Here is an 11,984-nt window from a genome sequence, read left to right on the forward strand (position 1 = left end):
CTCTTAAAAAAAAATTGCCTGATATTTATCAACAGACGTTTTGTTCGACATTCGGTTCAACAGATAAACTGCATAAATCTTATGGGTGTTTACAAAAATGGAACGATAAAAGAAAACAAACACGAGATACTGCCAGTTTGTCGGGTCCATTATTTGAAACTGATCTAGAATAGGTATCCATTACACTGAAAAATGTGCGCTAAAAGGGTTTTTGGTTTATAACAGTGCGCATTCAGTGATCTGATTTGTAGCTGAAAAGTGAAGGTGTGTTCTTAGACAAAATGGCGAGTGTGTTGCTCCTTTTCATTTCAATCCTCGCTGGAACAGGTGAGACACGGCAAATATGATATTATTATTATCTCGGTGGTAAAACAACAGTCTGTGTTGCTCTTATTTCTATAATCAATCTTCTAGGGCTACACGTTTGCGAATAAAAGAAAAGATTTCAACATTGAACATTAAAATGAGCTCGAGAGAAGTATCACACCACTCAAGGGACGTAATAGAAGACTATAATTGATGAAATCTTAACGCATTAAAAATAAAAAAACAATGTCACAAAACAATAACCTGATGTGGAACATTGTACTGTATCCGGCTTACAATGTCCGGATAGGAATTTAAAAACAAGGTTGAGTGATTGTGTCCGCATCCCTGCTCTATCAACAATTTGTATCGATACAACGACCTTTCTGCAAAAGCTTTTGTTATTGTATAACCTAAGAAAAAGTCACAAGTAGTAGAACGAGGAGTCCTATATGATTTAGAAAGAAAACATTTTGATGTGCAGAAAGCTAAATTCCATCAGTAACACGAATAAATGAATGATGATGACAATTAGTTATGCAAATTGTAAAGTTATACTGCAGTCTAAAAATATGATTAGTCACATTTCAAACTTCAATTAAAAACACGATTTGTAAAGTAATACCCATGTATGCATATTTGATAATTCATGTTTATAAATGTTTTTCACATCATATTGTACGCATGTCCTTACTTTCCATCCTTGTATGTATGCATGCTGAAACATTATACAACAAGATAGGATATGCTTGATTGAAGTGTTGAAGTGATTTCATGGCTGAGTGAATTGTATTGATACTTATTCAAGGGATGTGTAACAGCAGTCATTGTGAAGTATTTTCTTATTTGTAATCATAGTGTAAATATGAATTAATGCTTACCAACAATAAGGAAATTTATATTCACCTTGGCAGAAAATTGAGGAGACTAACCAACTCAGAAACATCTATCACTCTCAAAAGCTTAGTTTTACCAAGTGAGCTTTGCATCCTTCACAGTGGGCAGCTACCGGAAGAAAACTGCAGCAAAACTTAACACTTGAGACAACCTACTCTGAAAACTGGCTGGCTCAACCTGGGGCGATAGTGCTCAGACTCTCAAGACATCAGCACTGGTCCTGTCTTATTTGACAGCCGAGTTTTGCGCTCCTGTCTTGGCTCGATCATCCCACACTAAGTTAATTGATGTCCAGATCAACACAACAATGCCCATAATATCTGGAACACTATGTCTTAATTCTTAACCATAGCTGCCATCTCAGCAATATTCCTCCTCCACAGGAAGCAACCACAAAAATGTTGGTTAAGGTCTATGCCAGTGAGAAACTTCCACTACATGGATATCACCTCACATCCAGCAGTCCGCTTGATTTTGAGATGCCCAATCTGGTTAGGTACATTGCCGGAGATTAAGACAATATTTCGGCATGGAGTGTTGAGTGGTCTTCAACAGATGTAATAAACTACTCCCTTGTAGCTGAGCCATCTGTCTGCCCTCCTGTCTTCAACCTTCCACGTCATATGTGGACCACATTGAACCGCTTTCGGACAGGACCGGACAGGATCATTGTGCAGTCAACCTTGTCCGATGGGACCTGGCCGCTAACTCTTCCTGTTGCTGTGGAGCTCTTCAGATCATGTCACACATTGTGAACAACTGTCCACTGACAAAGTTCCCGGTGGACTGCAGGCTCTACACGTTGCTGATGATGACGTTGTTAAATGGCTGACCACGCACTGCACACAATAATATATAATGTACCGAGTAGTTTTGACAAATTGGTCGCAGTTTCGAAACTGACGCAATCATAAGGCGTGACTCAGCGTTATAATGCAGATGTGATCTGCTGCAAGTTCATAGGATACCAGGGAGGGCCGTAGAATATTTTAATGATGACATTAGCAATTTTTAAAATAGTATTGCCTGAAATATAACTTTTTTATCTACATTTGCTCTCTATTTACATTTTCTCCGCTTCCCTTGATCTCCCAGCTATCCATTGATTAACCATTTAAATAAAATTATACCACATTTATAAAAACAATTAAACGTAAAGTAAATAATCACGAATATATTACTGTTCAGTAAATTTATCTAAGTTCAATGCCCTGACACAGTTTGGATGTTGTGTAGCATTTACAATTCATTTTCCATTAAATTCTTCATTCATTAATAATATATGACGCTTGTAATCATCATCTGTTCTTAGCAGTATTTTATAACCATTGCATAATGAATTTTCAGTTCTTGGCTTTGATCTGAACTAGAAATCTTTTGGAAAGAACTGCTATGCATTCTTGGATCGACGGGAAGCCTGTATTGATGATATGGTATTAATATGTGTGTCTGTCTGTCTTTCTTTCACGCACAGGTAAAATGAGAGAGAGAAAGAGAGATATAGTTTCCAATGAGCAGAAAAAGATTCATGTTAGAACTGACAAACAAAAAGTCACATTTACAGATAAGTAAATACATCAAATTGAGTTTGGATTGGTACCAATAATCGGTATACCTCTTTCAGCCTTTCTGCGAGACCATTGGATAGAGTCTCGTCATTCCTAAATTAACGAAAGAGGGCGGACAATTGCCCACAAATATTTAGAAATGGTCCATTTTGCACGTTTTTATATGGAGATATTTTTTTTTATTAGTATGGTCAGTTTTTAAATTATTCCCTTAGTAAAATACTAATCAAAGGCTTTCCTTATTTCAGGAAGAGAACAGTGTCTTGTTTCTTTCATTCGTCATAAAATCACATGCACCACGAATACATAACACAGTACAACGTATGGGATTGCCGCTTGAGTATCACATCCATGTCTATTACTTTTTTGAGCAATATTCCTAACACAAACTTATACGGGCATATCCATACCAAAGCACGTCATTCATAAGCAGAAAGCACTAAGTATGAACTTTTAGATTCTAAGTCGACCCTTAGAGATATTAAAATATTCCCTGCGATATAATTTGTCTAGTGGCGATAATGATTTGCATTCCACATGCACACCCAATGACGTAGCAACAGCCTAACCATCCCATGCAACTACGGAGGGTAGTGTGCATCAGTCTTACTGCGTGCACCTCGTGCGAGTACAAGGTGCAACATGCTTTCGTGTATTATCTTTCCAAAGAGCTTGAAGGCGACGATATGTTCACTCATCTTTCCAAAGAGCTTGAAGGCGACGGTATATTCACTCCGTTATTTGGTGTAGAAACATTCTGTCTTTCTTAAATTTATTGACGTTATGGGCCGGGGAAACAATGAAGGATATCTTTGTTGATGTTCAAAATTGTGAAACCAAACTCTGTATCTTATTTAATGATATTTTGTATCATTATAAGATTTGATGGCATTTGTATCTCATCAAAACTGTTCAACAAAAACGAACCGTTTCTTGACATTAAGAATGTTTATTTTATGCTCAGTTCAAGAAATATTTGTCTGACCCCTATTTTTATTGCAATATAGTTTTATATGTCTCGATTTTGCAGTACTACATTTGTAGTATCATTTCAGTAGTAAGGTTTCAATAGCAAAGTGTCTTAGTATCATTTCGGTAGTAAGGTTTCAATAGCATAGTGTGCTAGTATCATTATTGTAGTATTGTTTCAATAGCAATGTGTGCTAGCATCAATTCAATAGTAAGGTTTAAATAGCAAAGTGTCCTAGTATAATTTCAGTAGTAAGGTTTAAATAGCAAAGTGTGCTAGTATCATTTCATTAGTAAGGTTTCAATATCAAAGTGTGCTAATATCGTTTTGGTAAGGTTCCAACAGCAAAGTCTCCTATTATCATTTCCGTAGTAAGGTGTCAATAGCAAAGCGTCCTAGTATCATTTCAGTAGTAATGTTTCACTAGCAAAGTGCTTTAGTATCATTTCAGTCGTAAGGTTTCAATAGCAAAATATCTTAGTATCATTTCAGCAGTAAGAGTTTCAATAGCAAAGTCTCTTCGGTATGTAGAAAGTAGATGATATTTTGTTATATTTAAAAGTTAGCACTTTCTATAGTCAGGAGTATCTTTGAATTAAAAAAATGATTGGTCTAGTAAACCATTCATGTAATTTATTAATATTGTATTTACTGCAATAGTAAGATTTAAATAGTAATATTTGCAGGTGGTATCACATACCACGGATATAGTGGGTACAGAGTGCTTGGTGGAGGGTGACGATGACAATGCTAGACTTCGATATTTTGAAGTCGTTACTTTTCATTCCCATTTTTAGTAATATTTATATTGTTACTGCTAAAATTGTTCTTATCACATATGACCTATTCTGAGTGCAGTGATATTATCTAACTATCCTATTCTAGCATTGCCACCTCCACCCTCTATTACGGTACCAACACCAATACGTCAGACTACACACACATGCACATACACACACACACACACACACACACACACACAAACACACAGTACTTCTAATAATTTCAGATTTTTCTCATCCTATAATAGAGTTGTGGACAGCTGCAAATGAAATTATCGCTGAGCACCATTCGCAAATATTGTTCAGCTGATGCCACTAAAACACTTGTGTGTTCATTAGTACTTTCAAGACTGGACTATTGGAGCTCAATTCGGTCTGGTTCATCTCAATATCTACTCCTGAAACTTCAAAAAGTTCAAAACACAGCTGCTCGGATCATACTTTTTTATGTTTTCTAATTTCATGGTGTTTTTTTTTTTTTTGTTGTTGTTGTAATAATGTTATTATATATGTGTTTTATCTTATAGGTGTTGTCTAATGCTGTAAAGCGCTAAGACCTTCTAAAGATTAGGCGCTATACAAAGTCCTCATTATTATTATTATTATTATGTTCCACTCAGTCACATTATCCTGACACATGGTTGACCAGTCCTAACAGTAACCTCATAATGCTGAGCTACAAGCGAGGCAGCTGCTAGTACCATTTTCATTCTTCTCAACTACGCAAGAAACATTTTTTTATATAAAAAAAACACTGTCAGACGTATCAATTAATATCAACTAGTTACATTTAGAAAAGCGTAGAGCAGGAGGTTCACATAAAATTCATGAATACTCTATAATATGGAATGGTCACTAGTAAAAGTGTTTTCTAATGTAAAAGATTTGGCCTATATGTTTTTTATTATTCTCAAAACATATTGAGAATTATAATAAGAACTTGAAAACTATATTCGGAAGTTCTTTGAACAACACTTATTTCACATTCAGTCATCGCTACTATTGAAGGGACACACTCGCACACACGCATGCACGCACACCTCTCTCTCTCTCTCTCTATCTCTCTTGATCCTCAGTACGTATAATCATCAGTAATAATGACAAAAGTATCCATGGACTATCAAACTGGTAGTGTGATATGTAGATGGTAGACGAAGACAGTGAAACTTAAGCCTGGTATAAATACTCATATAAACACTTTGTTGTTAAAATATATATCATGTAGGCATACATTTTCGTACGTCTCCATTGTTGTTAAGTAGTAATTCATCCTCATTTAGTCTACAGTCTTGCGATGTAACAACAGCTGCAAATTGTTAGTAAATGACTCTTAAGCATTCTTGGATCGATGGGAAATTTTTGTGAACAAGTTAAGAAGCGATTTTGCTTAGGTTACAAAGTCCCTAAAATGTAATAATAATGTTATAAACTTATTTAGCGAATATGCAACTATAAAAGTGAAAATTAGACAGTTATAAAAAGTCCCTTCAGTAATATAGATGAATCGATTAACAAATGTGACATAAACTTGAAATTTGTACAAATGAAAATAGTTCTAAAGTAAGTTAAGCGCACTTTACCACAAGGGACAATATTAGTAGTTAAATATTGTTAATTCGGGTCTAACATCTTTCCATTGTTCACTTTACACCATGTAACAAGTTTTCGTTTATTTTTAACCAGATCCGCCGGTTTTCAGAATTTTTCAACTATCTTGTGAATATCTTCAATTGTATTTTGGGGGGTGAAAAATACATTAGGTTATCCCAAAATATTATAGAAAACCGTAGGCCATCGGCCCAAACTTTTCTTTTTCTTCATAACTTTAAATGACACAAGCCAACGTTTGTTTTTCAAATAAATTTTTAAATCATATCTCTTGAACGTCTTTTTCATATCTTTTAAATAAATTTAGAGGACAACGGGCCCAGAGTTTTTCATAAAGTTTTGAGGAGCACTGGTCAAGATTTGTTTCATAAATTTTCATGGGCACACACCCAGTTTTTTTTCATATATCTTCAGAAACAATGGACAACCAAACTAGCAAACGTTGACTCCTGGCGCCAGTGACATCATTTTTGGATTCATATTTTTAGTCCATTCATGTAAACAATTTTCTTTAAGGTTTTGTTTCTCACAAATTACAAACTTATAGGTCAGCTACCTACTTTTAGCCCTAAAATCCTGATCCATTTTCCATCGGCCCTATCACAAATTTAAGGTAAAAATGAACTCATATCTCCAAATTTTATTATTTCAGTATATAATTACTACTATGACACAATTTATATACATTTGGAGACATAGACGCCAGTTGATATAGTACACAATAGTTTAGATACATCTGCATCGGTAGATATGATAAAATACATGGATAGTGTCGATTTATAGACTGTCAGGGTTGACAATAATACGCCTTCGATATACGGAATTAGATTTCGTCCGAAACATTCCTTAATCGTCCTCATTTACCCAAAAGTTGTTTACAAAAGTGAACATACACATTACTGTATGCTGAATCTAGCAAAGCAGTCCCAACGATTGATAACATGCCTAGCTTTGATGATTAAATTATTGTGAAAAATAATTCACTTGAGAGGGAACCAACTAACTTTCGAGATAATATTTTGTCGTTTCACCCTAAACTTTGAATTTTTTCATGTAATATAACAAACTCCATTGATACGTGTGTTTACTACAATAAAACAGACCTATTTTAATAAAACACTATATGACATAATTGACTACTACGAAATTATTGTGATATCATCAACCAAAAATGTTACTAATGTTATGAAACACTTTCGGATTTTCGAACACAGACGTTGCCAGCGAGTGTTCGAATGGACGAAATGGACACATTTTTTTTATGTACTCGGTTTTCCTACTCGCTAATGCCAGCAAGCATTGCACTTATTTGATTAATTTGGCAATGGTATGAATGGACTTGGATCTAATACAAACATTTTACAAAGTTCTAGGCACTTACAATTTAAGGGTAGTTCGCAGGGCGCTAGAGCTCGACTAACCATTGAAGTGTCTGGGGTTAAAACTGGATTCTCGATATAAGTTAAATGAACCTTCGCACCGCCCAAAATGTTTTCAGAAAGAAAAGATTTGTCCAGTCCAGAGGACGAATTGTGCACCACAAAACACAAATTGGCTATTCTCTGCAGGGTCGGATTTAGACATGGCGTAGCCCTAAGCTATGGGAAGCTGTAGAGGTCCTATTTAGTAAGTGGTAACAGAGATCGACACTGTAAAACAAATTCTGAAATTGTTTTGAGAGGCCCCTCCAGACTGTGAAGCCCTAAGATGTAGCTTGTTTAGCTTATGTCTAAATCCGGTCCTGATTCTCTGGATCAATAGTAAAGCGTGGATATACGAGCTTTTGGAAATATTTAAATAATTACTATAAATATTATTTAAATAAATAACACTATTTATATAATGAGCAACAGTGAAGTTCATTTATTTAGCTAATAAAGTATTTAATTCATACTACAATGCTAAAAAGTCGAGTTGCTTTCACAAAGAATAATCTATTATGAGGGCAAATGGAACTCGATGAAAAGAAGAATGGACAAAGAGCCTGCGGTTTATAAATTAAAAGACATAAAGGGAAAGACTATTTATGGAATATTTTACGTGGAGGACATATCTTTTTATGACATGCAAGATATTTAAGAGTGCAAAAAAATTAAATGTAAAAAAATAAAAAATTTGTGTGTGGTAAATAGAACGAATATAACGAATATTTCAATAGTTGCGAGGTTAAAGAAAATACCGAACTGAAAGGGTCTTTGCTAAAGCATATTCAATCAATAGTCTGTGAGTTCAGGGAGCGTGAAACTTTGTGGGTGCAGGGAGTAAGTAGCTTCATCAGTGCAGGGAATGATTAGGTTCATGCATGCAGGGAGTGAGTAGCTTAATGAGTGCCAGGAGCATCCTTATTATATTGCAATATGTGGCATACTACTAAAATTAAAGAAATAGGTGTATCACTTTCGCTCCCAACTCCGCCCAAAATATTAAAAAGAATGAACTGAAAATAAATAAAAAATATATAATTGATGAAGAACACGATTTATTTAATATATGTATGGTTTTCCAGTTCTGGCATATCAGCAATCATGGCAGGCTTGTCATAGTTCCTGCTATAGATTCGTAGAAACTGAGCAACCCTGTCATTCAGCACTGGTAAAGTTTACATTTTTGGTTCTCATGTAAATTTTTGTAAGTAGTGTATTGCTCTTAACATGACACATTTAGTGATACAGCAATTCAGTCAGTACACGACGTGAAATACATCATGAAACATGGATGCAAACAAATACCATCTATGGAAGTGTATCCGTTCTCGTGGCGTACCATAGTTTTCAGCAGTGCAATATATCTCACGAATGGACGGTAATTACGTTTTATTATTCATGCATTAAAACAATCAAGTTGTAAAATAATTTCAAAGCCAGGCATAATTGGTGAACTAATCTTCTTCTATTGCCAAGACAGTAGCAGTATGGAGACCAATGGTACACGGCAAGAACCGGTCGTCTGCTGTTAAGACAATAATGACACTAGAGTATATGTATGTTCTTTAATGACAAAATCCGTCGAATGTGTACAGCATTTATAACTACATTAAGTGACAATATTCCTTGTAATCTAATTTAAACACACATGAATCGAACAAACGTCAATAAAGAATACAAGTACAATAATCATTTTTATAAATGTAGGACACGTAACATATGAAGAGCTCGATAACATCCTGATTCCTTACGATTCATAATCTATTTATTTTGTACAAATTTGTCTTAGATCTTTCCATCCATATCTATATTCAGTAATATTGCTATCAAAATGGCATGAAACTGGCACAGACTGAAGATGCTGGAGAATTTCAGTTCATAAGGGACACGCTGAAAAGACACTATAACGTAAATGGTATGGACATAACTTGACAATTATTAAATCTGTATATAGATTCTAAAAGCAAAAGTTGTTAATGTGTTGATGTAGTCAGCAATTGTAAGAAGATTATTTCTTTTTGTCGGCCGTAGGGCGTCGTGAGCGCGAAGAGTAATTTTGTTACGTTTTTAAAGTTATATAGTAAATTTATTCGGGTTTCTTTGATTCAAATATATTGTATATCTAAGACATACAATCAACAAATCTGAGCTCCTAAATAGATAAAGAATATATATATATATATATATATATATATATATATATATATATATATATACTGCGTTTAGTGATGACTTATTCTTAGTTTCTCGGTTACGTCACTAATATTCTGACATTTCCATTTAGCACTTGAATCAATGCATTTCTCTATATTTTTCAATTTTAAATTATTTGACTGATTTCGTTTCATCTTTGTGTCGATCGTATTTACACGATTTCACAGCTCAACAGATTCTCGAGTTTTTGGATTGATGGCTATTACAATGCAGCACTGGGTCGGTGGATTTGGTTATCCAGTAATAAAAACATCAACTTCTTCTCATGGGCGTCTGGGGAGCCCAATGGTATTGACCACTGCATTGGACTCTTCAGTCATGAAGATTTCTACATGAATGACAATAAATGCGAAGTTGCTAGAGCCTACATTTGTGAAGATGAGTAAGTGTATTGATTACATTTGTAAGCCTGAACTTTCTTTACATGATTAGGTTCAAGCACTCCATCTTCCTCGTCCTCTTCATCATGTTCTTCAGCCTCTATTTATTTTCTGATCACGCTGTCAATAACTTTTTTAAGTTTCTAGGTGTTTTGCACATTTTAAGTCTCCGATATCGAAATATTACAAATATGCTCACAAATTGATAGAAAACTTTTTATGAATAAAATACGTTATTATGAATAAAATACGTTATATATTAAGTCATTCTCTCCTGCAAGTTTACAGCTTCATTTCATCGTATTACAATAAAAGTTGGTAACACTTCACAAAGGGACCAACCTTGATTGTCAGTTATGTTCTTCCAATTAGGAATAAGAAATCGCGTCCATTTATTTTATGTTGATCTTGTTTATTGGTTTAATATTGGTATATCAAAAAGCCACAACTTAAAATAGTAACAATCGTAAACGTACAAGTACTTCGTATTCTTTTTTTTTTTTCTCATCGCTAAAATTCTTAATTCTCTGTAAAGTCTTTGAGTAGGAAATAGAAAGACATAATAAATTATCAAGCATATTCCCCTGATGAAGAGATTGTGTATCCAGATAGGCATACTCCTCTGTGTGTGTCTGTGTGTGTGTGTGTGTGTGTGTGTGTGTGTGAAAGATTAAGTTTGTGTATCTTTGCTTTCAATTTATCAAAGAATACAATTTGACATATGTATGTGCTGGTTTTCTGGTATACTTTGAGAATTTCTATGTCGATAATGTAAATAGAATAAATATTTTAGTTCATTTTATATATAACTGCCAGTGAAAGTTTACCTTATTATTGAATTTTCAGAAACGGACTCCACAAGAATGAACCCTTTTTCGGATAAAAATCGTTTCAAATGTGTAAATCGTCACAATTACTTTATCATAACTGGAAGGAACCATCCTATCCTAGGAATCAAAGTGCAAAACGAACCAATGTAAAGTGGATACCAGAGTGCTTAAATTTGAATTTATATTTGTTCGAATTATTAATCAACCTATACTATTTTGACCAAAGAATGCTTTTTTGTCTTGATATGAATTTATATATTGCTCTTCATATTAAACGTTATAAATATTAAAATATATGTTGTGACGGTAGTATTTCAAACCACTGATATAGCAATAAAGAGCATGTAGCATTTTGTAACCGATTTCAGGTATCTTTTACGCCCCCTACTTCTGATACCGTGTTATTTTCTTCGTTTTCTGGCCCTCTCGTCACGATTTCATAATGTCCATATGATTCTTATGAATAATCAGCATTTCAAGTTGTATCGAAATCCACTTGTTTAAGGCTTGGTTTTGTTTTGTGGCTTTAACGCTATTTTTTTCTTCAGAATATGATACACTATACACAGGAAGCTACATATGTATATTGCTTTAAAGAGGAGAACTATTTTTCTTGTAGGACGTGTTTCTGCAAGTGTCTGAGAAGGCACTTCCTGTGATGCAAAAGTGTTATTCAAGAGAATACAAATCCTAAATTTGTGACACCGAGGAAGGCATTATAAAAGCTTATGCATTCTGTAGAATAAGGCCTTTCCTTCAACTCTGACAACTTTTCGATCGTTACTAATACTCTACAGTTACTAATAATACATTTATTGTAAAAATATATTATTATGCAATTTCAATTATGATCTGCAAGTGTAGCATAACATGGTTGGTGAAGGCGACGATTACACGGATTTGTGTTTTGTATCGTGGATACAACGGTGTCATCCAGGTAACGTATATGGAAATTGTTCAGATTTTATTTTTGAAGTAGATTTTTTGTATTTTGACCTACAAACC

The 11,984-nt window shown here is 34.3% G+C and overlaps 1 protein-coding gene across 1 annotated transcript; it reads left to right on the plus strand.

Moving 5' to 3' along the window:
- Positions 1–227: 227 nt before the first annotated feature.
- Positions 228–11,337, plus strand: LOC149807519 (C-type lectin BfL-2-like). Its single transcript, XM_089941152.1, has 4 exons — positions 228–284; positions 2,551–2,636; positions 9,937–10,151; positions 10,996–11,337. The coding sequence occupies exons 2-4, from the start codon at positions 2,634–2,636 to the stop codon at positions 11,030–11,032; spliced, it is 255 nt and encodes an 84-aa protein (XP_089797278.1). The 5' UTR covers positions 228–284; positions 2,551–2,633; the 3' UTR covers positions 11,033–11,337.
- The last annotated feature ends 647 nt before the right edge of the window (positions 11,338–11,984 follow it).

This window comes from Sinohyriopsis cumingii, chromosome 1 (assembly GCF_028554795.1).
Source record: "Sinohyriopsis cumingii isolate HCF-2022 chromosome 1, ASM2855479v2, whole genome shotgun sequence".
Classification (NCBI taxonomy): domain Eukaryota; kingdom Metazoa; phylum Mollusca; class Bivalvia; order Unionida; family Unionidae; genus Sinohyriopsis; species Sinohyriopsis cumingii.

Coding starts and splice junctions, on each gene's coding strand:
- LOC149807519 (XM_089941152.1), top strand. Junction 10,152..10,995: donor GCCTACATTTGTGAAGATGA/GTAAGTGTATTG, acceptor TTGAATTTTCAG/AAACGGACTCCACAAGAATG.